Raw genomic sequence first — 27,463 nt, 5'->3', positions numbered from 1 at the left:
CAGGACTTTATCCAGTGGGTCTTGAAAAACTCCCAAGGTAGGAAAATGTACAACTTCTCCAGGCAACCTGTGTCACTGCTGGGTGTGAAACAGTATTATTTATGTCTAGCCTGCACCTCCCTTTTCAACTTGTGCCCAACCTCCCACTACACATGATTGTGGAGAGCCTGGACCCATGTTCTTTATGACCTTATGATGCTGGGGGACTGCTGTGAGGTCCCCCAGTAGCCCTCTCTCCTTCAGGGTGAACAAGCCCCACTTCCTCTTCCTCTCTTCACAGGGCAAGTGCTCTGGCCCCCCACCAGTGGGGTGGCCTTTGCTGGACCTGCTGTAGTTGGCCAATATCTTTCCTGTCCAGAGGTCCGAAAACTGGATGCAGCAGCTAGGTGTGGTTGGCTGAGTAGGGAAGAGTTGCTTCTGTCAATTTAGTGACCATGCTTGCTTCACCCAGCTGGGAGGCTGTTGTCCCTCTCTGCTGCCAGGACATACCACCACCTCTTGTTCTTGGTATACAAGACCTGTATCCCCTTCAGCAGAGCCACTCCCCAGCCCAGCATTCCCCAGCCTCTAGCACTGCAAGGGGCACTTCCTTCCCAGGCACCAAGCTCTACACCTGTCCTTGAATTTCATAAAGGGTTCCTATCACTTCATTCCTGCAGCCTGTCCAGGTTGCCCTGAATGACAGACCTTCCCTCCCGTGTATTGAGTGGTTCATGTAATTTGGCATTATTTGTAAACTTGATGAGAGAGTTCTCAGTATACTTCTCCAGGTCACTGACAATTTTGTTTAACAGGAAAAGATGCAGGACAAATCAGCTTTTGCATAGAGAGAGATCCCTCAATGACTTCCATCTGATCCCTGTCATTCAGACAATTTCTTACCTATTGTGTTCTTCACTAGAATTTTAAGTTTCTTTTTTAATATCATAGAATCAATGGTTTGGGTTAGAAGGGACCTTAGAGATCCTGCGATGGACAGGAACACCTTCCACTAGACCAGGTTGGCTCAAGGCTCCATGCAGCCTGGCCTTGAAATACATTACCAGGGATGAGGCATTCACAGCTTCTCTGGACAACCTGTACCAGTGTCCCACTACCCCCACAGTGAAGAATTTCTTCCTAATGTTGTATTAGTCAAATTGTATTCACTGGAATGTTTAGGACCTCTGCTATTCTTTGCAATACAAACTGTTCACTCGCCTGCTAGATATAAGGAACACCCAAGTTGCCCAAATCAAATCCAACAGTCAGGAGAAATCACGTTACCCAGAACAACGCTTTATGCAGTATTTAAGTCATACAACCATTTTAAAGAACTTTGCCACTATTTAAAACTAGAGTTTATTAGATGCAATACTTGCTATATTAAAAGAAAAAAATCCACCTAATTAACCTCTCCTTGTATAAGTTAGTATATAAATAAGGAAACTATAATAGCATAGCAGAGGGGTTTTAATGCCTTATGAAGCTGTACAGCAATTACTCTGTACCATAACTAACTTGAAAAATCTTAAGAATATTACTTGGATGATGCTACGATTGTCAAAATTATATTTCTCATTCTAAGTATAGTTTTGTGAATTCCTAATAATAAAGGAAGTAGGTGTATTGCCACCTAGGCTGACAATTCAAGGAATTTCTCACTCTATGGTTCATGAACCATTAGCAATCAGTAAGACATCAAATAATGATTTAAAATTCCCTCTCTCCTACTCAATGCCTCCAGACTAAAGTATAAAAGTATATTTTAAATGTAGCTGCAATCTTACGCATTTGTAAATAGAAAACTTTGTTTGGGCAACATCTCAAAAAGCTCTACCATTTTTAATTTTATATTTGCGTCATTTAAAAAAGTTGGGTACGTGAATCTCGTACAAATACAGTATGATGACGACAGAAGAAAAGTGCCACTTTTTCTTTAAAAGATTCATAACTACATCCTATACCAGACCAAAACTGAGTATAAACTCAATAAAGTGGATAAATTCGAGACATTGGGGTGGTGTGTGTTGTTTAATCTTTTTTTTACTTGTCTTCCTATTTACGCAACATAATTAAAATAAGACCTGTAATTTGCTTTGGCATTATATTTGCTGTCTTGATCTGATTTGGAAAATTAAGTAAAAATAAATAAATAAATAAACAAACAAACAAACAAACAAATGGAAGAAAACCGTTTTTTTTTTTTTTAAGTGTGCAGATGTACAGATGCAAAATTCCACATGGGATCTTGAAAAGCAGCATGTATATGTATAAACATGTGTGTGCTTACATATACATGTACATACACACACAGTCTGTTGCTTGAAAGTAATCACTGAAATGACAAAGTTAAAAAGTCCTAATACTGTCCTGGTCATGGTGCCAATTCACAAATATGTCTTTGAACCTACACAACAAAACCTGCTGTTTATGACCCAAGGAACACAGTAGTTTTGTCATCATTCAACTAAAAAGTTCTGGAAGGTGTTCCTGGTGATTTAGTGCCAATCTACCATGCTGCTTGTCAAAGTCGGCAGACAGAAGCTCACAGAAGAGTATGAATTAAGATAAGGCCCTAAAGCCCAACATGCAGGAAGTGAGGCTCCTAAGGAAGTAAGTAATAACCTCAGCTGGTGAATTTCTTTAAGTTGTTTTGACATCATTTCAAGGACTTAAGCTGACCAGAGCTCAGTACTCAGGCCCAGGGATCTCACAGGCTTTATCAACTTCCATGCTGCAGCAAGGGGCAGCTCCAGCAAGAAGCAGAGCAAGTGCCATCACCTCCTCAGCCCAGCTTCATCACCAGTCTCATCTGAGTAGCAGGTCAGATATTGGGATTTTCACACCAAGGCTGATGAGGCACCTGACAACCACAGCTACTGGATCAGGCTTTTCAGGGAACTTAAAGACACCAGATACCAAATCTATTGGTCTAAGGATAAGTGTAGAACCGAGCAAAGACCTTGCAAGAAGAAAGTAGTTTTACACCTAGACAAAAACAAAAATCTAAATGCATAGGAGAGTAAATTTTTACCTTTAAAATTACCTAAGAGATCAGGCAAAGGTTTTGTGAATTGTGCCCTTATTTTTATGTCTCAATTCTACCCATGTCCTACCCTAAGCCAGCAAAAGTTTTGCAAGTTGCCCTTATGCATAGGCGGATAGCTGGATTTACTGGGTCTTTTTGTGGACCTGCCTAAGTCTGCTGTATCAAGGGTAAAGAATGAAGTATCAGGTAAAACTCCCATGGACCAAGAGCAAAAACCAGGCAGATAAGCAAGCTCTGCTTCATTAAATAAACTGGGAATCACCCACAGCAATGACAAATAAATGCACTCAGTCCTGCCTGACTTCTAAAGCTGTAGAGGATAACTGGGACTGGTTATCATGTAAGGGGAAAACTATCTGGGAATTCCTAAGCTAAGAAGTTACAGATGAACATTTTCTGAACATTAAAGCAACACATGAAAAATGAGTCTGCCTGCTGCTGGTAGTATGGATGGACAGAAATTCCACCAGATTAAATCAACCTCTACGCACTTTTCTTACACATAAAAAGCTTATGCATCTGACAAGTAAAGAAAATAGTCTCGAGAGGCTGCATATTTTTAAGATTAAATTACCAGGCTATGCTGTTAGAAATATTCTTCCTAGCCCAGCTGAGCATCAGTCGGAGTGCTGTTCTGCAAGGCAGTCTCCAAAGGCTTCCTTAGCCTGCCATGTTGACTATCAGCAACAACAAACTGAGCAGCATTACAAGATTGGCCTTTCCCTGTCCTTTGTTCATACTTCCAAACAACACTTAGCAGGTAAAGCAAGTTTTGCGAGTAAACAGACAAGAAAAAATATGCTATTGTATGTGTGAAGTTATGGCACTGGACATACAACAGGGATGCTTTCACAACTGCTACTCATTAGCTTCACTAATTTCACAGCATTTTCCAGAGACAGGACTGGCCAGCTAATTTGCTGAATTTTTAAATTTGTTAATACATCAAATTTGTTAATTGGTCAGTAGTCTGCTCTGAAAATAATGGAGAAAGCAGAACTAGAACTTGGTTTTATTTCTTTTTGTTAAGAAGGAAAATCTCCCTTATAAAGTCAGAAAAAAAGTGTTTCATCCAAAATAATCAGATACAAATAATTACATCAGGAAGGAAGTTATCAGCAACAGAATCTCACAAAAAACCCAAACCCTTTACTTCTTACAAAGACACGAGAAGTTCACTTTAAAGAACAGAACAAGTAGCCATCTTTAATGCATTTGTTTCAACTGATATTTTAGAATAGTACTTCATTTTACTCAGGAAACAAAAAGGCAATCATACAAAAACAACAGCTAGTCGGTTCAAAATCATCGGACAGAATGATTTTGCTACCTACCATTCACATCAATTTTGCTTTTGCAGAATGACTCATATCAAATACACGTTCCACTTCAGAAAATTAGGACCCCCACCATCTCACTTCTCTCCTCCCCAAATGAAAACTGTCATGATTTCATGTTTTGCTAATACAGACTGATATACCAGTGAAATGAGTGACTAACCTTTGATGTGCATTAATTGACGGCCACTCCTTTAACAAGAACCAATTAAAGCTACTGCATAGGAATAAACTATTTTCTTTAAAGCTTCTTGTATTACAGCGTTAGTTAAATGATGCAAGTGTAGTACTCATACAGTGCATGCTATTCCCAGGCAGGTTTTTCCCAACAGTCCTTTTTGCTTTATCCAGTCAAATTGTGTCATGTGTCTTGCCACTCTAATTGCAATGAAGTCTCTAAACTATGTAAAATTAGTATTTCCTTTTAGGATCAACTAAAAATTTTTTCAACTCCCTTTAATGAAAGTAAGGGAATTGTGACAAAGTCTCAGGAACCTGGTAAAAAATAATTCATATTCTTTCTTCCTTTCAAGGAAAGATCCACACAATCTGGACAGCCACCACAGATGAACTACAAATGCATGTTCTGGTGGATAAATAATTAAAGCATTCAACCTCCTATTAACTGCTCTTAGCCACTTACCTCTGGCTAAATAACCTAGAAAATGGAATATCTAAATTTTATATTTGTAGCATTTCAAGTTGTTTGTTGTACCTCAAACGACAGAGTCTGAATGGACAGTAGAAAGTTTTTCAGTCTTGCACTGAATCCACTGTACTGTCTCATCTCATCATCATCCTCTTAGGAGAGTTAATTCATCTGCAGACAATTTACCGCTAGGAATCTGTAGCAGCCAAGTGCCCCAAACTGTACCTACTCCCAGCTGTCAGCTGAAACTTGTCCTCTTTAAAGTCTGAAATCCATGACTTCAGAACTCCCCAAAGCCAGTCCTAGGTTGCTAAGATGTATGGAAGTATGTACATATACTTTGGGATATGAGGCATAATGCAGAGATATGAACATTACTGGAGAACTAAGCCAGGAAGTGCACCCAGAGCCATATGCAAAGCAGGTACCCTCCTGTTTGTTCCCTGCTGAGTCAGTCCTACACCAGACTCACATGACTGGTGTAGGATCTGAACAACTGCAGCCAATAAAATCCATCTCAAGCCCACGCCACATGGACCTACCTTCTTCAGGTCCACTGCTATGAAAACCCCTGCACTATCCCAACTGCTACAGAGTAAACATACTCTATGACTTGAAGTATGTCTAAATGACTATTTGACAATCTCAGAGATCCTTTAATATGCAAAAGAACTAACTAAAACCAAGAATCTTCTCCTTCATAGCTCCAAGCCCCATATATACAGTTAATGAAAACTGCAGTCTGTAGTCCCATTAGTCCTTTTGTCTGGAGTTGCAGCTTTCAAACCACACTCATGAACAAACCCTACTACTTCACAAATGAACAGACTCAAGGGTACGGTGGTGCTGGAAACTTGTACAGCATCTGCCATATTTCCTGTGAATCATCACACTGTCACAGATTTTCTCTGGCAACCCCAAATATAGAGTTGTTTCTTCATTAATGAAGAACCCCATATTTAAGACTAATTTTTGAATTTTATTTTAAAAGATCCAAAATTTAATGAAAGAAGCAACTACTTCTGCAAAAAAAAACCCCAGACAGTAAGAGAACTTTTTCAAAGTTTGTAAGGGATCATGATTCAATAAAAATACACTAAAATTGAGACAGAATCATAATACATCTTGAGTTGGAAGGAACCCATAAGGATCATCAAGTCCAACTCTATGCTCCTTGCAGAAGCATAACTGTACATAATTTTACATAACTGTAAAAGATATCAGTTTGCTTTAGATCATCTTAAAATTTTAATTATGACAATAAATATGAAATATTAATACAGTTTTAAAAAACTGTGCAGAGCAAGTAGACATGAAAGCCATTGTGCAGTGTATCTGCTGCATCTCCTCTGACCCAAGCCTTCGGATTTCAGTTTTTGGCACTGGATTCCAGCAAGTCTTTTGCTTCATTTATTTTTGTTGCTAAGTAAGGCGATCCACCTGAGAAGAGAAAGGGAAAGGGAATACTGTTTACACATCAGTATTAAGTACCAAACTACTTCACTTGCAGTATTCCTTTATTACTCACTTTTATTAGCTCCTTCTTCCTACACAGATCCTTTTGATACAACTGCTTAATAAATTACATTGATAAGAAATAAACTAATTGATAAGGAAACATGAGAAATGTAATCAAAACTGAAGTCACTGAAGAACAACACTGAACATTTTGTCTCAGAGAGAAGACTGAAATTTGAAAACACTTTACATCACTGTGATTTAGACCTGCAGTGCAATGCTTCTGCAAATGTATGCAAGGTCAGCTGTCTTAAATATTCACTCAAACCAAACAGTTAGTATTTCCACTCATCCCAAAAACTGAGAAGGAAAATTTTAAAATAATTTTGACAAAGAATTATTGTGTGCACATGCACACCTTCCCCCGCAAGCCTCTCCTGCGCTGGGTGCCCAAAATTACCAGCCAGAAACCATCACATTAAAGCTGTTTAAACATGGTAAGCCTTCTAACTTCTAGTCCTGAACACTGTCATTGCTTTACGCTCCATCTAACAATCTGATTACAGTTCAGCAATCTTTTTGTGTTTGGTTTTTTTTACTCTCCCCTTGAGTGCCAACCATCTGTCTGCAGTCACCAAAAACAACATTACAAGGTCTGTATCAGTAACTTATTACTTACTATTACACATCTATATTTTTTACGTGAGAATGTGATTCCAGCAGTACTGTGCACTGAATAGCCTTTTCCAAGGCATCTGTTCAAACGTATTTTTCATTCACCAATTCATTCAGTCTATTAATCAGAAAAGACAATGATAGACGAAACATACAGAGCTACTTGTAGACATACATAAATAAAGACAAAAAGGCAAGGCTTGCTTAAAGACTTCTTTAGGACAATCCTGCAGGAATCCAAATCAGTATAAAGTCATTTCATGGTGCAGTAAAACAACTGGAAAAAGTAATGAAGTTCTTTTTCATGTTTTGGTCTTGTTTGAATGTAGCCTTAATAGGTAAGACACACTGGAGGAAAGTGAGGCAGGGCAAGGGATGGGTAACGAATTGGCTACTTAAAAAAGAATTTATTTTTTCCCTTTTTTTAAATCAAGGAGCTTTTAGCAAGGAATAGGATTTACTACATTGAGTATTGCTTCTTTCAAAGAGGAGGTAAGAGGATCAAACAAACAGGAAAGACAAAAACCTGCAATGAACAATGTATTCCAAGTAATTTTTAAATGTGCATTGATTTTCTATCTGTCTAAAGTACAGGATCTTAAAGTAAATTCAAATCTGTTAGAAGTGTTTTCACTACATTTACATCCTTAAGTGCCATATTAATTTTGTAGCCCTCCAATGAGAGGAAATTCAATCTCATGATTGCCTAAGTGTTTGTTTATAATTAGGGCAAGTCCAAAAGGCTTCTCTCTTCCTCTTTTTCTGTGAAGAAATACTCTTTCCTAAAATTAGTAACTGATAAATTAACACAATACACAAAACAATATATCCATACAATATATCAATATAAAAACACTTTGAACTGTAAAAGTTCATGAGCAACTGTTTTAGTAGTACTCATTGAGGATGTTATTAGGCAAATTTCTATATATTTATTTACTTCTAATAATTCTCTCTTCAACAGTTTGGATCTCAGATAACATACGTAACTTAAAAAATCTGTAATTAATGACCTTTCTTTTATCAACTCCAGCTGGTAAAATATTATTTTAAAATGACATTACAATGTTGAATGTAGTTTTTAAAAGCACATTTGTGCCACCCACAGCCAGAAGAAATCAAGATCTATACACAAGTAAACAAGTCTCTCTGTGATGCCTCATGTTCAAGATTACTCCAGGCCCTTGCTCTGCAGCTGAACATATTACACAAGCCTTTTTTCTACAGCCATGCCAGAAGAGCTTCAGGGGCAGCACAGAGGCACAAATCCCTTCAAATGGTGTTCCTGGAGAAAATGCTCCATCTTAATACCATGCAGGAGGGCTCACCACATCCATCCAAACCTACACTGTGCCCAGCTGCAGGGGCATTACAGCTGTAAGAGCAGTCACTAAAATCTTTGTTAGGGTCATTAGGATCTTCCTAACAGGAACTCTCTCTTTAGGTCTACTCAATGACCACATGGGGATTCACAGTTCTTTCTGGTTCACATCTCCAAATACTGCTACAATAAACTTAGAAGTTCAGCATTAAAAAATTTTGACCTAATAGGTACTCTGGTGGTTAAGAGGCCTTTGACCATTATAATATATTAGAAATGCAGAAGAGAATTTCTTTCCTATGTTTGTCCAGCTTACACATTATAAAAAGTGTAAAAAATGAAAGTGTGAAATCAAATAATCAGGACAACTTTAAAATTAAACTGAGGGGTGAAGACAGAAAAGAAACACTCAACTGAACACTTTCCATGGCCAGTGGTCACAGTTATCTTTTCATTTTCTTAAAATGGGGTGCTGGCAGGGAGCCCTGTAATTCTGTCAAAAAGATATAAAACCCCTCCAATTTCCCCTTTTGACTTCTGAAATACAGTGCAACTCTTCACCATCTGTTATTTTAAAGTAGAAACAGCAATGAACATATGGGCTTTCTTTCTCAACCAGCTGTAGTGTAGTTAAAGTTATAATAATAGCCTTTCTCTAAGATAAATTTACATTAAAAACCTGGCCAGTAAAGCAACAGTGCCCAGCTTTACATTCTTTCCAAGTGAATTCCATAAAGTCTGAAATTCATCAATGATGTACTTAGTAACTGCAGAACATTTCCCCACAGAAAGTGTGACTGGTCCATCACAGTTCAAAACAGGAATGTTAGATAATGTAAAATTTTTACAGCTTATTTTTGAATAAGTTTTTGCCAAGTGTGGTAATCTGGTCCCTGAGATCATAGTTTTAACTGAAGCAGTACAAGTACAGAAAACAACATTGAAGAAAGATGAGTAAAACTGTGGTTCATAAAGCCCAGTTTATGTGAGAGAAGACACACAGAAGGTCAAGTCAATAAATAAACAAAAAACATTTGCACTCAACGTTATTTACACAGTCAGAAAACTTAAACAATCTCATTTAAACCTCCTCCTTTCCAGTCCTCGTTAAGAAGAGTAATAAGTATTTACCTTTATCAGGATGATTCAAAATCATGATTTTTCTATGGGCTATTCGGATTTTGTCCTTGCCAGCAGATGGACTGCAAAATAAATATAAGTGCTTACCAGAAACGCGAAAGCGCTCAGGCTAAAAATTAACAGTTTATACTGGCTTCAAAAACATTAAAACTTGAAATTTTCACCATCTTGTGGACAAAACATTAAACTGCATCTCTAAGGGAGTAACAATAACAAAGGCGTGTAAGACACATTTTTCAAAAGCCTGTGTATTTCATACATACAAATATCTTTCAGGTTTTTGTTGAACACAATGCATCCACTCATTTAAAATAAACAATTTTGAGAGGGTGGAATAAAAAAAATGAAAGCCCCAGCAGTTGTCGGGTGTACCTGGTTGGTTATTCTAGCATTAAGTGCAGAAAAAACAATTCTTGCTCCGAGAAAATAAATATTTTTATGACCAGTGACAAAACAACAAATATTTAATATTATCGCATTTTGTTCTACTGTAAATATTTTTATAGCTGCTATAAATATTTTCTCTTTCTGCTGGGGCCTGAAAAAAACCCTGCATGTTGTTATTTTTGCAAAGCCATTCAATGTGTTACATTCAGGGATATGCTGATTTACAGGTGCTACCTACATAATATTGTTTCCTTCAATGACAGATACATAAAATATGTATTCGGCCTAAACTAAATATGTCCCTTACCAGACAAACAACCACTTATGGATGCAGTATGCCAAGACAGTAGGGCTATCATATGCAAAAGGATGGTTTGAATGCTTTGGTTTTTTATAATTTGTTAGTATGCAGAAATGAATCAGTGTTTTCCACTTCAGGTGACTTCTTAATCAGAGCGATGATTCAATTAATTAATCTTTCTGTAGATACAGTTTGAGTGCAAGGTATCAGTCTAACTAAATTCCTGAGGTAAACAACCTCTCTAATTATTATTCTGTCATAGTGAAATTAGGGTATGTTGCAAAAATAGTTCACAGAACTGCATAAGAAAAGAATACTTCAATGGAACACAAAGTAGACTAGAAAGTAAGAATCAAACAGAGGGTGAAAGGCCTTGAACCATATAAATACAAAAACGAAACGATTTGTTGTCAGACAACTGAAAAAAATAATCATCTATATTTTGATTTGCAAAGCTGTTTTTTAATAATAAAAAGGAAAGCTGATATACCGCATTTAGAAATGCTGATGGTCAAAGCACAACTGGGGAGAAGTGGCAGTTGCATATTACAGAAAATTGTGCAGGTCTGCTCTGAGAAGCAAATGTGAAAATGGTTTACGTTAAATTTTCTTGGTTTAGGAGATATTGCTTATCCCACAGTTAGACTGGTCCCTAAAAATTCTTAATGACTATTTAAAAAAATATATGTCAAAATCACATTTTCCTTGACTCACAACCTGAGTCACACCAACGTTATGCTGCCTTCAACATCAACTGGCTGAGAAGTCTGTCACCTTGGTGGGAACAGTCAATATGCTGGAGGGCAGGGCTGCCATTCAGGGAGATCTGGGGAGGCTGCAGGAGTGGGGTGATAGGAACCCTTCACAAAACTCCTCAAGGACAGGCACAGAGCTCAGTTCTTGGGAAGGAACTGTTCCTTGCAGCTCTAGAAGGTGGGGAATGCCAGGCTGGGGAGTGGCTCTGCTGAAAGGGACTCAGGGCACAGCAAGAACATTCCTCCACTGCAGTATGTTACTATGCCTCCAATACAAACACAAATCACATGGTTTATGAGCATTTTATTGTTTGCTTTTTAGTTTAAGCAGAATATTAGAATAATTTATAAGCCAATACAAGTCTTACAAAAAAAGTCTCTTACATGGTTTCAGCATGAGTATTACACATTCTTGCAACACACATCTCCTTCATTCAATACTTGCTAAACTAAAACATATTGATGCAATGCACCTACCTTACCCCTAAAATAAGACTAGCTTCTCGCCTATTCATTTTCTGTTCAAATCCTCCTTTATAGTATGATGAAAAACTCTAAAAAGAAGAAAGGGAAAAAAGCAATAATTAGTTTCATGTACAAGGTGTCAGGAACTAAATCGTATTTATATGACCTCATTCAGATCATTAAATTCATCTATAATTTATTTCAAAGGCATGGAATGACTGCAAACCAGATAATATGAAAGGACTTCTCCCGAGTGTTAACACATGCAAAAACTGACTTAAAAATAACTATCTGTGTTTTTAAAACATTCCTTTCTATGTTTTCACAATCTTCTACTGTTAATAAGATATATTAATAGCTACAACCCTTAAAATCCTGCCTGCAGGCAAAAAGGTCCAGAATCAAAGTACATACTAGCACAGAGTAGTACAGTGTTTGTGCTGGGGAGGGCAGGGGAAGGAATTATGCTGAGGACAGCATAGGTACCATCACAATGAAAAAAGACCAAGTATTGTCATCCAAGGAAATTAATGACAATGACTCCAAATATTTCTACAAAGACAGTAGATAAAAACAACAACAGAGATAAGAACAGATAAATACAACGTACTGATGAAAAGGCAGTATCTTTTTTCCACTTGAAGGAATTTAACTTAAAAAAAATATATCATGAGTTCTTTAAAGGAAACCCGGAAATTAACAAAAAGAAACAATTAAAAGGCTTAGCATAAAGCCACAACCTCTGTTTCAGAAAAATCACTGAGCTGGAGAACACTGGAAAGTAGCAAAGTATATGGGGAAATCCTAACCAACTTTTGCCTTTACATCTTTCCCTCGATACCAATGACTGACAATGATTGAATACAGGATCTGAGGCTAGTTTTTTTAAACTTCTTGTCATGTGAGACTTTATCCACTGTTTTAAGAAGGGAAGAAAAAACAGTGGGAAAAAAAACATTTAAAAAGAGGAGATGGAGATAAGAGCAAAACATTACAAAAATTAATTGTCATAGGAAATGGGTCAAAGGCATATTTGTCAACTATAGATCTAATTTAAATTAAAAAAAAATAATTTACTGAACCACTACTGATGGTTAGCAGTGATCTCACAGTAAACCTTTCTCTAAGTCCCAGAGGCAGTAGATGTAGCTCCAAGACAGCCTGCCTAGGGGAACTGGAACACAGAAATCACTCAACAAGACTGATTTTTTTTCCTCAATGCAAAACCTATCAATGGGAAAAATAAGCTTCTTTTGCTGCTATCAAAGGGAAGGCTGGGCATGAGAGCTGAGATTATTTTCAAGTGTTCCTTTCACCCCCAAGGAAAAATATGCCCGGCCCTTAATAAAACACTCTTCTCACTAAATATAGCCATTCAAATTCAGTGAGAATTTTGCCTTATGTCTACACAAACTCTCTTATGTAATTTCAAAAGCATTAAAGCATTTAAAGGGCTCTGTCTATGAAATCTTAGCAAAGCCTTTAATTAGACTTAGAAGAGACATTCTTTCAAAAGTGTGGTTCAGAAATACTTTACCTATCGCTGCCATAAAGTCACATACAGCCACAGAAAAGATTTTCTCGTGTGCTGTTATGATACAAAACTAATTTTACCTTCCTTCCTTCTTTCCACCGCAAAACATGCACAAAACAACCACTACTGTAACACTGCAGGTTATCAAAGCTGAAGTAATTCTGGACACTGTGTGCCTACAACAAAAATCTGTTGAAGAACCGCTTCTATAGCTACAGGGTAACACAAACCAGGTCTGTAACACTGCACATCGACATTACAGGTTAGAGTATGTAACATGAAGGGAACACACAGGGCTTCTCTGATTCTCTGAGAGGAAATGATGCTAATAATTTAATGGTCAACAGATAACCCCCTTGAGGAGGCAGAACTGCACAGAAATTTGCAATGATGCCAAACAACTACTACAGCCAGGAGAGAAAAGCACAGTTTAATGTTCTCTGAAAGATTTTTCCAGAGCTTCTCTCAAAGTAGTCTAGGTACAGATGGTTTCCTGAAAAGGTTAATTCTTTTCTGCCCTTCAACTCTGATACACAAGTCTAACACATGATAACTCTGATTCACTATTCACATGGAGAAGAGTAATATTTGAATTATCTCTACCATGGCTTGTCTCTGTTCTTGGTAGATTTCATCTATAATACTATTTGAAATATAAGAATGGGGAGGAACGGCTATAGGCTTACATTCAGAGATATTTTTTCATGTTTTTAAAGCCTACTTTCTTGACACTGTTCTAACCTCAAGAAGCCTTGATTTGGTTCACTTCCAAGAGGAATGAAAAAAGAAATTTTGGTGTCTGTGTCCTTTCATACATAAACAAAGAAGTTTGATGAACTGGTCTTCAAGGAAAAAAAAAATTTCCTCAGAAATGAAGGATATAGCAAGAATAATAAATTCTTAAATTAAAATCTTCATCCTAAACAATATTGATAGTAAAAGGAAATCAGACATAAAAGTCATTTTTTCTACTGGTTACAAAAAAGGGGAAGAATCATTGAGCACTCATTTTATGAAACACCTTGGCAAATTTCTAATTCTCTAATGAAACAACTTTTGCATGCTACTCAAACTAAAGCACTTTTTCCTAGTTGTAAATTTTAAGTAATGGCTGTAATGATATTTTTCTGCTATGAGAACTCCTCAGTGAGCAGGCAGCTCTAGATACTTGATTATTTATTAACTCCAGCAATTGCAAAGAAAATTCAGTACCAAAAAAATCATTGAAATGAGCTCTCCATTTCTTGCACTATTTGGGGGGAGGGGAGGCTATCATTTAATTTACTTAATTTTCTTGCAAATTATTACTGCTTAGCAACTTATGTAAGCAAATTCTCCTTCCTGAACAAATGCTATTAATAGGTTTGGAGCAGGGGAAGGGACAGAAAATGGCTGCACTTGCTTTGCAAATGTGTATTCAGTGTTGCAAATTTTCACAAAAGCAATCAGCTAGGAAAATCCAATGCGTATGGACGATGGACATCTTCAAGATACTTCTTCCGGCATAGCATAGGAAAAGCATGATCACTGTTTCCATGCCAGTTAAGAGACTGAAAATACCAAAACTGAGACCATTACATGGAATAGTGCATTTTTCTGAAAACTCAGGATGTTGTTGTTCCAGCACCAATAAAGTCCTCCATTGAAAAGGTAAAAAACATTGGAAGAAAAAAAAACCAAACATAAAACTCAAACTACAATAATAAACTATTTAGAAGCTGTTTTATAATACAAAGCACAATTTTGCTAACATCAACTTCCTTAAATTTAGTTAGGAAAAAAAATAAAATGGCCCACAAATCACACTGTTCTCTGGAAATTTGATTGTCAATTAAGAACAAGAGAGATGGTTGCTACCCTTACCTCTCAATTCAGAACTCTATCAGTCTGAGCAGAATCAGATCCAATAAGGGAAACATATTGCAAAAGTCTAATAAAGTGCTAGAAAAGACATCCTTTTCTTACAGAATACAGAATTTTCAGGATTGTGGGATTTGAGTATTTTGACAGTTCATTTGGCCTAAATTGCTGTTTCTGCCTTCAACATCGTTGTTCTATCTATCTATCTACCTATCTTTCCATCTGCTATCAAGCTTCAATATCATTAATTCAACAGAGAAAGGTAATGAATGCTACTGAAATACTTGCCTTTTTATTTCACATATTAAGGACATATTAACATTATAATTAATGGCATTTATTCTGAGGAAGAAAAGCCAGTTGACTACTTAGTGCCATGCACCTTTTACTGGCAACACTCTTGCCACTACACACAGAAACAAAACAGTGTCACTGACATTTGTGATGACAGTGACAAAGCTAGGCTCAAACTGAAAAAGCATTTCTCTGGAAGTGAGCATTATGACTTTTCATAAAGGGGAAATGACAATGTTTCCTCTAACGTCTTTCTCCACTGAAATAAAAACGGCAGAAAACTTCAAGGCTAAATTACAACAGCATTTACAAATATATATTCTTAAATATGAAGCAACTGCTTTTAGTTAAAGTTAAACGAGAGGTAAAAATTCAGAATAAAACATAACACTTTTACTTGCCTTTACTTAATATTTTTGACTAAAAGATGACTGCACTTGCTGACTGTTCATGCTACTTACTTAGGTAAGTAAATAAGAAGTGTCAAATACTCAAGATACACCAAGCAGCATTTTAAATGATCGCTTCATAATTGCTCAACTTGACCTTTTTGAAATCATTTGTTAGTGAGAAGGAAGAAAGAATAAATAGCATCTGTATTATCTTGTGTGACTGGGAGGGACCAACATGAATTGTGACTTCTACTGCAAAAAAAGGAGGAAAAGAATTGTAAATGGGGGAGGAAGAGTGGGGGCTCACTAAGAGAATAAGATAGCTTTTGAATAGGCAGCTACTTCACAGACTCAAAAAAAAAAAGGCAATGAAGGACAAGATTTGATTCTAGAAAGCTAGAATAACCACTGGAAATTACAGTGACCAAGTTAGGTGCCTTCGAACATCACAGAAAAGCAGCGAAGCCTAGACACTAAAGGTCTCGAGATGTTCTCTCCAGTAAGTACAGGCAAAAGTCAGCATAGTTTAAAGAGCAATATGCTGTCATGAAATGTGATGAAAGTGCTAATTCACAAATTATACTCAGCAGCTTCAAATTCCGAAAAGAAAATCATGTAAAGCTGCTAAAATAAGAAGTTTGGACAAGAAGTACTTAAATAGAGAACCTTTGTATCTAAAGTTTTCTCTATTTTCTCTATTGATTGTTAGGGGGAGAAGAAAAAACATTAAAAAAATACAATCCAAGAAAGTAGTAGATGTAGACTAGTAAAAATCAAATAATCTTGGCTAAGAACTATATAAGGGTCTTAAACTTGGATGGCAGTTGCCGAAGAAAAATACTATCACTATCCTCACAAATGTAAAGCTGACAAATATATACAGTTAATAGCAAACAGGAAGAAAGTTTTTACTGTATTCAGTAAATCTTATCTTACACTGAAGACTTGTATTTTCAAGTTCAAAAATAGAATAGCAGAAGGGAGATACTCTGCTGGAATAATCAACACACAATTCTGGGCAGTAAGGCAGGAAGACAGAGTAAGTAAGACAGAGGATACTGCTCCAGGGACTAGAAACACTTAGAAACCACTTCCTGGTTTGCTCTTTACAGTTGTTCATGAATTCTGCAGGCCTCAAAAGTCACTGTGGTAAAAATGAGATAGGTATGTAATGAACTTGGCTCAGCCAGTACTGAGGGGTACAGTTTCCAAGGAACAGATACCTCTCAGTGCAGTACCTCAATGTGTTAAAGAGTCACTGCCTGCTTTCTTATGTGAACACATCTGAATTTAGATTCTCTAGCCTATATCTAAAAATGGATAGAAAAAGAATTGCTGGAGTATAACTGCTAGGAAGGGAGGGAAAGTGAAGATTGAAGTACTCCCTACTCTGAAGCCACATGTACTTCTACATATATCTAGCAAGCCTTCAAGTCAGACTGTATCTGTATCATGTGAAAACAATTTAATTCACAGTACCTAAAGTCCCCTCTGCTGTCTTGGCAGGCAACCTGGGAATCTCTCAAAGATTACTTCGAAAAAGAAAAAAAAATTGGCATTGGTCTCACAACAGCAATGCAATAGAGGGACAGAGAGCAAAAAACAAATCCAGGATCACCATTTTTGGCTGACACACATCACAATGAAGAACAAATGTGAACCAGCCCCAAGAGGACAGCTGAGTCTTCTCTTCCCCAGGAAGCTTGCCTTGATCAAGCTTGCCCCTTCAGCACATGAACACCAAAGACAGATGGCAAATGAATTTGGCCTGCAGTGTCTGTCTAGATGGGCTCTGTTTTGCCATCGGCCTAAAATTAGTAGGTACAATGGTAATGGTCAGGTTTTTAAAAAACATATCTTTAATATATTTTTCAGGAAATAATAATCTGCAACAACTACTCCCTGATCACACTCACGCATCAGCATCAAGAGGGGAATCGTATTCCTTTGCTGGGATAAGAGTTCAGAGACTATGAATTCTGAAGGAACACACTGCCACAAGCAGACACCTACCTCACTGGGAATCACTTTAATCAAACGGGAATGGAACATATGTATTTATTTACCAGAAGAAAACATAGCCACTGAAGCAGAAAGTAAATGCTCTCAAATATTCCTTGCATATGCTCTTCTCATAACACCCTACCTCTGGATTTTTTACCCTATAATTATATTTTTAAATATATAAGGCAAAATCAAAGAACAAAAACTTGGTTAAAAGTTCAAATTAGCTAGAGAAGAAAAAAAAGACAACTCACATCTGAACCAGAACACAAGTTCCCCCATCTCCATGAAAACCTTTCCTAGAAGTTTATCAATTTGTCTTCTTGACCTTTAACATTGTATCTAAAAGACTAAATTCTTTTACTTTTAGCTTCTGAAATGAAACTGGATGTCATCACTTTACAATCTTTAGGAATTACCAATTGTCTCACAGCACACTTCAACAATTTATCATAAACTTACTAGTAAGTAAGTGTATGATAAGTATCATATGCTTGCTAGGGTTCCAAAGCAAGAAACATTGGCAGAAAAACTAGAACTGTTTATCAAACTTACAAACATCTTGTGATGTATCTTCCTCTGTAGGGATTTAAAATACAGCAGACAATACACCAGAACACAGACAGTAGGGAGCAGCCCTATCCTGGGTAAAAAATAAACTATGTGGCACTTCCTGTATTTAACATAAAGCGTCTCCTTTCTGAATAGTAGAAATACAAAATCATATATTTAGCATAAAGTAATATCTAAACTTACGGAAGTCGAAATCCTCTTTGCTGTCTCTGTAATTGCCTGCTCCACTGGTTTCCAAAGGTGGAAAGCATAACGACCTGAAAAAGACGGAAATTAAATGAAATTATAACCAATACTCACTAAAACAAACAACAAAACCCCCTCCAACCTATGTTCTTCAGCTTATATTAGAAAAAAATTTTGGTTTTAAAAAAATCACAAACTATTGGGAGAGGAAGGAGAGGAATTTTAATTTCTTCATCGAAACACCTAGTCATGGACTGCAAAGATCCATTGTGTTTACTCACTATTTAACTCACTAAATAAATAGATTTAAATACATTTCAACATGATAAATGAAGATATCTGCCTTGTGAACTTTAAGAAAAAGGGTAGTTTGAAACATTACCTTTGGATACACATTATTAATTAAATATTGTTCAAAGGTTATGTCTTCAAACAAAAGAAATCTATGTACTACACAATTCTTGTTGTGATGCTGTGTGCTTAATCACACACTTCGTAAGTACTGCATTTTTTATTTTGTTACAAAGAGAGGATCTTCTGGGATTCAGAGCCATTCAATTCCTCACTAGCAGTGGATGTTCATAGCTAGGAAAGGCTAGAAGGCACTCTATTAGACTGTTCTCAGAGGTACAAAGCAGGTCTATCAACTTCAGAATCAAGATTTATGCCATGTTACTGGAGGATTTTCCCCATAAATCCCCTCTCCCCAATTATGTTTTGATTAACTATTCATTAGCAACATAACTTACTACTGCACACAGTGGAAAAACTTTTTATAAAGTGGCTCTGCTTCATTCAAATAGCATCTTCTTCATTCTTAAAATACACACTGTGTCCACAAGTTATTTTTGTGATCTAAGCCTGTGTCTATGTTAACACAGAAGTTAAAACACTGTTAAGAGTATCTGTTGGAATGTTGTGATGTACTGTTACCTCACTTTCTTTTTTCTGTTACTTTGACAGTTACTATTAATTCTTCAGCTCAACCAGCAGAAGAAATTCTACGAACATTCCTCTTCTGCTTCTATAAAAGCACATAAGCCAACTGCTTAATGGATGTACATCACCAAAGATCTTGTCTTTCCTTCCCCTAATCACAACAACACAACTGAACCCACCAAATACCTGCTTAAGTTTTGGGCAACTTGTTCATCTATTAAATCTATTCTTGGTGCATGCACTTACACACTGCTTTTGTATGCTGAAAATAACAGAAGTCAATTAGTGTATTTCAAACCCAGAATGGACAGTTATCCAGACCAAGTAAACCAGGGAATAAATCATGCTAAACTCATGCCCTGTGTTCATACTAGAACCTATTTTTCAGAGTAACATACAGTCCAAATGCAAAGAGTTTAGGTAATAAACAAAGTCCTATGGAAAGAGTTTAGTTTGATAAAACACTGTAGACACTTAAACCTTCTGGTTTTCTCTATTTGAATTTGTTGAGCATCACCTTCACATCACAAGATCATCTTGTGTTTTTCAGTACTAAAAAGCCCCCACGGTGCAATGTGTTATTAAGTAAATAAAGTAAACTTTTCACTTTACATTTTGCAGACAAAAAGCAGATGGAATATTTTAGCTCCTGTCCATAAAACTACTTTCCCCAGTTTTCTCTACTTTTCAAAAAGAATTTTTGAATATATGGCTTTGAAAGGGCAGGAACTATAACCAGATACAATTCTCTACAATACTCTCAAGCAACCTTTCCACTTTCCACTGTTTACATCCATAAAAACTTCATTAACCCTTTCTGAAACAGCAGCTTGCAAGTGAGAATTCCACACTCAGCTGGTAATTTAGCTTACCTGCAAATGCAACAGTTGCAACACCAAGTCCAACTGCTACCATAGTTCTGGCCTAAAGCAGAAAAACAGGAATCAGACTAACATTCAAACTCTAATTTCATATAAATGCACCTTGTACTTTAACAAGTATTTCTGATGTCTGATGTGGACATTTCATATATAATTTACAAGAAAGATGAAAGTAAGTTCTGTATTCCTCAGGCTACATTAGATTTTTATAGTTCAGTCTCATTAACCCATGCCAACACATCAGGTTTAACTCGGAATTACCCACTAGCAAATCGGTGAACATACACTGAAATCAGTCTATAGTATATAATGATAAAAACACAAGGCAGACAACTATTCAGGATTACTTGAAATTATTTGTGCAGACTAGTTCAACACAGTATGTAACACAAAGTACCTGTTTATTACAAAAACATAAAGAGCTAACTCAAAACTCCAATATCAGGTGTATGTATTTCCCTCCATAGTGTTTGAAAAAAAGTCAGGAACCTCAAAAAGGACAATAATAAGTATCCCCATGCTGATCAAGATGCTGATGAAAGGTATGAGGTAAACCTTGAAGAAGGGACTGACTTCTCACACGTTTGCAGAATTCAAGAAGGGTAACAAGCTCTCCATTTCTGAAAAGCCTACGAATAATCTTTGAAACAAATGAAATAGTCATCTGTGGCATTACCTGTCTTATCATATGACAGTTCAATAATGCCTTGTATTTTTCCTGGGGAAACCTGAGAAATCAGATTAGGCTTGTTTATCTTGAATTCAAAGCATAATGACAATGAAAACGCTTTTATCACCAGACTGTCTCTTCTATATATGACTTACTTCCGCAATTACTCAGTAACTGGTTTATACGTTTTATACAAACAAGTCTGACAGAAGGACTTAAAGCTCAAGCTTCAGTGCAAGTGCCCTAATAACTGGATCTGCAGGCAAGTTGCCTTTGCTACTAAGATTCCTGGGGCTAAAATTCTTTGTCTTCAATTGTACCCAATCTCATTTCTAAACAGAGTGGGAGTAAGGGAAGAGTTTGGAAATAATGTTTTTAAAGCCTTCCTAGAGTTGGTTTAGTATGGGCTAGAACATGGGCTGAAAACTGCCCACAAACAGGCAGCTGTACAAGATGTAGGCACCAATTGCACCCAGTGGCTCCTACAGCTTTGGCTCTGAAGGAGAGTGGCTGTGATTGCAGCCTGTAGTACTGAGCTCAGTACAGAAAAAGTTGTAGCCAGCCCTGAGCACATCCAGAAGCAGCTGTATTCCTCCATATCTAGCTTATGGATCGCAGAGATTATAACTAAGTACCTACCTCCCACCTACCTGAGGGGACTGTCCTAGATATTTGTATAAGACTGCAACTGCCTAGAGGTTTCTATTAAACAAACAAACAAACAAAACAAAACAAAAAAACCAACCAAACAAAAAAAAACCCCTCACTAAACACACTGAAACTGAAGCTCCAGAGTTAAGACTAGGGGAATGCTGGCCTTAAAGATCTTCCTGTCTAGCCCATTTTAGTAACAGAACTCTTCCATTTCAGTGTACTCTTCAGTCTCGATATCAGCAGTCATTTCTGAACGTAAAAATAATGTAGTAGTTTTATGTCTGTTGTTCCTTTCAGTTCCACCAAATTTCCCTTAATCTTTAGACCATGAAAAAACTTAAGCATGTTACCTTAAATGGTATAAAATGTAAAATAGTCAAGTTCATCTCCTCACTAAACTAAAACTCCTTTAATTTCTTCTCACAAATCAAGTTTTCCCATGCTCCCCATATTTGAACCTTAAAAAGATTCCTCTAATTCATCTGTTTAGACAGGAACCACAACCAGCCACAAGGATTCTAAAAATATCACAACCCTATAGCAATTCTATATTATTCTGTTATGTGTTTTGTGACCACAGATTAATATTCAAGTGTTTCCTTGACTTTGATTCAGAGTGACAGCAAGAAACTTTTACTAAGTGGTTATAGTCAATTAAGAGCTCAACAACGTGTGAAATAGATCACATTGGCAAAAAAAAAAAAAAATCTGGACAAGCCTGTGCTTGTCCAGATTAAGTTATAATTGCTTTGTCACCTAAAAGGTGGTTTCAGTCAGCAGTTTACAAAAAGATGTACAGGTTGCAACAAGGCATTAGCAGCAGACACCTCATCACAGGTAAGACCAAGCACAGAGAACAGGCTAATAAATAATACCAGGATTCAGTCAGTTTAGTGCAGAAATAGCATGTGTTTGCACAGTAATCTGGGAGCACAATGTAGAGACCCCTGAGGGCTTTTGACAGAATCAGCCATGTCTGCTGGGATGCATTATATCAATCTCAGTGGAAAGCAGTAGCAGTTAGTGGAAAGAGTGCTGCCTGGAAAGCAGTAGGTAAAAACAAAGCATGGCAGCAGCTCTAGAATAGGAGCAGGATGCAAGATCAAGAGGGAAATGACAACAAACCAAAAAACTTCATAAAAGTGATACAAAGCTCAAGTCAGAGAGGTATGAAAGACTGCCCACATTTTGAAGTGAGGTACAGCCATCTGAGAAATACTGGATTATAGTAATTCCTCTTATGACCCTAAGATTAGCTCAGTTGGTTGGAGCATGGTGCTCATAATGCCAAGCTTGCGGGTTTGATCCCTGTATGGGCCATTCACTTAAGAGCTGGACGCGATGATCCTTGTGGGTCCCTTCCAACTCAGAATATTTTGTGATTCTGTCAATTTTGGCTGGAAAGCAGCAGTTCAACTGCGTGAAACAATGGAGGATCAGTAATTATTTGCATTATGAGCAGGTTACAGAAGAGTCACTTGCCACATAGTAACAAAGAAGTGATAACTTGTCATACAAGGCATCTTGAATGTTTGTTATGGTGTGAACATATCCTAACTATACCCATGTGACAAAAACTGAATTGAAATCACTGTTACAGAGATTGCACAGTTTGTCTTTTATTGACATGGGCTCTCATAAAATTAGTAGCAACTTCAAGTACTAACCAGTAGGTCCTTTAAGTCCGGCTTGACTCAGTTTCCTTTTCCACGTTCACTTAACTCAGTTGTGCATTTAAAAGAATCAGTCAAGGCTAGCCTGGTGCTTTGAAATGCAAAGCCCAAAGCTTTAATTAAATGCATTCCTTTCACGTCAATATTAAATGAAAGCAACTCACTACCACTGTGGAAGGCAGCAGTTCATTTATTGCATGCTAATACAACTACCACCGCAATCATTTTTTGTCTCCTATTGCTTGAAATTGCATTTTATTTCAGACTCATAAGGGATAAATAAATAAATACATACGCACTGACTTTCAATTATGACAGAATTGACCTTCCCACCACTCCAAAAATGCCATTAAGAAACTTCCAAGACATGGGTTTTAAATGAAAGCGTTCTGTTAAGATCCAAGAGGGAAAAATAAAGAAATAAAAGATTAAAGTAACATCTGTCCCTTTCTTTATTCAATGAATCGGCTCCCAAAGGTTAGTCATCAATCCCACGCTATTCTGCTGATCTCAGTGTTTTAATTTTACTGTGTAGTTCAGTTTTCAGTAATAAACTCTCCTAGATAAAGAAAACTTAATTCCTTCAATACTTAATTCTCCAGTGGCCCCAACTTTTTAGCAGAAGAAACAGGGAAGAATGAGATATTATTTTTGCAAATTTCTAATCCACAGTGCTCTGCTAGCTTAACCATACCTAAAAAATATGGTTAGTTCTCATGTAGTTCTTAGCACCATGGCTTCTCCTTCTATGAAGAGGGAAAAACCCTTATAAACAAAAGAATTTCAAATGCATCACTTTCAAATTTCAGCACAACTCTAGTACATCTCACTATGGGCTGCAAGAGTCACCTGTAGGAACGTTATAACATATCTGCTTGCACAGAATTTGGATTTTATACACTGGTTCTTCTACCACCAGTGAAAACATCCTTCTTGATCAAATGAAAAATATTTTGCTCTCCTCATAACTTAGCTTTCAGACACACAGCAAGAGCTCTACAGTCTTTTGCCTTGGAAACCTGCAGTATAATAGAATAAAAAGCACAGAGAAAATAATAATTTGTTGACATGGGTTGGATGGCATTTTGTAACTAACCCATGCTTAGTCATAGAGCAGCAAAATAGGAATTATGTACTTACATTTAAATAAACACACAAGTGTAAATTGCTTAACTAGAAATTTCATTTTAAGAAGGTTTGATTTTTTTTTTTTTTAGCGCTGTATGCTACTAAGAAGTAGGATACACAAGTATACTAACCAAGTATACAAAAATATTTCTGAAATTAAATTATCCCTCAAATAAAAATTCTTGGCTTGAAATAAAAGATTATTTGGTACAGAAGACAGAATAAGGCTTCAGAGCAAACCACCTAATTTACTCTATATGGAGCCAGAAACATTCTGAAGTGGGATTATATTATAAGTTATCTGCAACCAATTTGATTTCATAATCTAATGTTTTCCTTCCAATCTTACCTTCCTATTAAATTTAATTTGCCTTCCAACAGTGAATTAAAAGTAATTTCAGCTAGATGCTGTTCCCCATACTGACACAATTTTTATGTCAATTTGTGTAATTTATTTTACAACAACTTTTTTGATTTGTATACAAAGCTATGACTGCAGAGTTTTTCCTAGGAAACTGTACCAGAGCAAACAGATTCACTAATAGAAGCATCACCATAAGGTATTCAAATCAATCTTCTTGTGTATGTATTAACAATGACCTCTTGCTGTTATCTTTGAGAACAGACTCTTCATGCTTCCACTGCTGCTCTTCCATTGCTCCAAACACTTTTGTAAAACAATTACGAGAATAAAAGTGACCATGAACAAGTGACTTCAGCTAATATCCCAGACAACTCACAACAAAGATTCAGGGTAGGATATTGAACAGAGCTCCTTCAGCCCCAAGAGATGGATGCTGCTGTTGGACTTTGCTTCTCCTGGTACTGCTCTGTTCCACCACGGCAGGAAGGCCTCATTACCCTGTAGGGTGTCAGAGGAACAGACGCACAGCACTACAGTTGGTTTTGCTGTTTCTCTCTGGCAAAATTTTAGAACTTGTTTATACACAACTTACCTCCTTCTGAATTCCTTAACTGTGAATGCATTATGCATGCTGTTCTTGCTTCCATTACCTACATAACATCATCCAGATACACTCTAAAATAGCTTCTGTATGCTAACAGTTTACAATGTAGATATGCCTAAAAACCACTGCATTCTCCACTAAAAGGCCTGGTTAAAGAAAAAATTTCATCAGAAATCCAGATTCTAGTCCTCTGAAGACCTATATCAGTCTCTGGACCTTACTAAAAATGTGACAATACTAAGGGCTACAAGGCAAAACATGCTAACCCCAGATGCAACTTTTATCCCAGACAAGTAAGAGGGTCCAAAGACTGGACAAAATTCACTAGGAATTCTCTGCTAGCATTTGAAAGGGAGAATGGCTGTGATAATAATGAATTTCAGAGCTAGTTTCTTAAGACTACACAGCTTGCCACTAAATACATAGAAAGACTCTCCTGTTGAAAAAAAACAAAGTCCTAGACTGTAGTAACAATGAATAAATGACTTAGAGAACTGTAATTTTTAAAACTGTATTTTAAAAAAGTAAAAATATTGTAGCAACAACACAATGAAGTAAGGTAAGTATGACTTCTATGCCATCTTAAAAATGTGAAAACTTCACCACCTGGGGCTTTAAACAGTGATCCACGTATTTTTCCCAATTCTCTTTTCCAATGGGAATTCACTGTTCCATGAACTAACTGAATTGACTAGAATGAAGGACTGAGATAAAGTCCCATCACCCTTCCCTCTAGAGCACAGTACAGCATAGGAAACTTCAGAGACACTTTGCCTCCACTCCAGACTAACCCAGATTTTCCCACATTACAAAGTACCAGGTGAGAATTATTTTGCTGAAGCAGAGCTCTATGAAACCATCAACACTCAAACCCACCTGCAATAACAACACCCGCACAGTGAGTGAAAACACCACAGGTATTACATCACCTCCTCATGGCAGAGGAACAAAATTTTCAGTCTTGTTTGCTCACACCTGAGAACGTCTGGGCCAAAATGCTCCCGTGTACCCCACTGTAGCATCCCAGAAAGGGCCAATGTGTATGTCTCAAACACCGACAGCTGGATGGCTGTGGAGCCAGCCAAGGACTAGTGGTAGTAACAGACAAGGACTGTCGGTAAGAACACGCTGTGGGAAAGAACAAGACATGATAGAGAAAGGGGACATGCGGAGGCAGCACTTTTCCTTGTTCTATTTCCTGGAAATACACACAGCACAGCGCAAGCATGGGAAAGAGGCCAAGAAATGGGCATGGACTGTAGGGAGGGATCAAGACCACCCAAGAGCCCTGAAGCCCCCTGACTCGTTTCCAGAAAGATCTAAAAGAACAGGCTGCACATAATGACTAGTTCCCATAGAAAGCGAGGAACATGTCTCCAGGGTGGGGAAACCTGTCCATAAAAAGGTATCTCCACCAAGCCCAGGTGGTATCCCCAGGACCCTGAACATCCCGTCAGCTGGACCGACGCTGGAACCAGGACTGATGATCTTCTTTTTTTCTCCTTTTTTCTCTCGCTTTTCCTTTCTTTCTTTCTTTCTCCCTCTCTTACCCTCTAATTCATCTATCTCTTTCTCTCTTTTCACCTTACCCCTTTATCAAAAACCCACTGCCATGCGGTGTCAAGGATTAGCATACCAATTTCCGTGCCAATCGTGAAACTTGCTAATAAAACTTTCTGATTGTTTGCGGACCCTCCGACTCCTGCAGTTCCTCCCGACCACGAGCATTCCTGAATCCTGGGCGCTCCCTTCCCCTCAAGGGCAGGCCGACACACCGCTGCCCATGCTGCAGCTCCCCCCGCAGCACCTCGCTGCCCTGTCCCCCCGGACACCGCCACCCGCTCTCCCAGCCCAGCCCGGAGGAGGACGCCTGTTCTGCGCAGTGCCATCACACCCCTCTGTCCTGGCGCTCACACGCGTCCCCTCGCGGGCGTGTTTGACCCCCTGGGTCAGAAGGGAGGCAGCTGCGGCCTCCTGGCCCCAGGAGCGGGGGGCTCCCGCCATGCGCTCACCAGCCCGCGGTCCAGCTCGGCTTGGCCCCTGCCGGCGGCCGTAGGGCCCCGGGCGTACTCGGCGTAGCGCAGGCCCTCGTCAGAGCCCGCCGCGCCCGCCATGATGGAGCCGCGAGGAGTCGGCGCTACGGGCCGGCCGCAGAGACAAACCGCGCGGCAGGACGGACCGCGCGAGG

General features: G+C 37.8%; 1 protein-coding gene across 3 annotated transcripts; it reads right to left on the bottom strand.

Moving 5' to 3' along the window:
• Positions 1–1,805: 1,805 nt before the first annotated feature.
• On the bottom strand, positions 1,806–27,463 carry DNAJC15 (DnaJ heat shock protein family (Hsp40) member C15). Of its 3 annotated transcripts, none has more exons than XM_017815045.1 (6): positions 27,288–27,463; positions 20,174–20,225; positions 18,360–18,433; positions 11,532–11,608; positions 9,603–9,673; positions 1,806–6,457 (listed from the first exon to the last, which is right to left on the bottom strand). In XM_017815045.1, exons 1-6 carry the CDS (start codon positions 27,387–27,389, stop codon positions 6,387–6,389), a joined length of 447 nt encoding a protein of 148 aa, XP_017670534.1. In that variant the 5' UTR covers positions 27,390–27,463; the 3' UTR covers positions 1,806–6,386. The 3 variants fall into 3 exon arrangements, with proteins under 3 accessions (XP_017670534.1, XP_017670536.1, XP_017670535.1); XM_017815047.1 differs by lacking the exon at positions 27,288–27,463 and adding an exon at positions 26,912–26,999; XM_017815046.1 differs by lacking the exon at positions 27,288–27,463 and adding an exon at positions 24,029–24,194.

The sequence above is a fragment of the Lepidothrix coronata genome, unplaced genomic scaffold (assembly GCF_001604755.1).
Source record: "Lepidothrix coronata isolate B3197 unplaced genomic scaffold, Lepidothrix_coronata-1.0 Scaffold48, whole genome shotgun sequence".
NCBI lineage: Eukaryota > Metazoa > Chordata > Aves > Passeriformes > Pipridae > Lepidothrix > Lepidothrix coronata.
Note: the sequence above shows the minus strand (reverse complement) of the source record. Positions and strands in the feature narration are given on the sequence as shown.

Bases quoted from the DNA above. Each gene is read 5' to 3' on its own strand.
- DNAJC15 (XM_017815045.1), bottom strand. From the start codon at position 27,389: ATGGCGGGCGCGGCGGGCTCTGACGAGGGCCTGCGCTACGCCGAGTAC. The intron at 20,226-27,287 runs GTGAGCGCATGG...TTTCTGCTTTAG, and splicing joins CCGAGCTGGACCGCGGGCTG to GCCAGAACTATGGTAGCAGT. The intron at 11,609-18,359 runs GTAAGTTTAGAT...TCTTCTTTTTAG, and splicing joins CAAAGAGGATTTCGACTTCC to AGTTTTTCATCATACTATAA.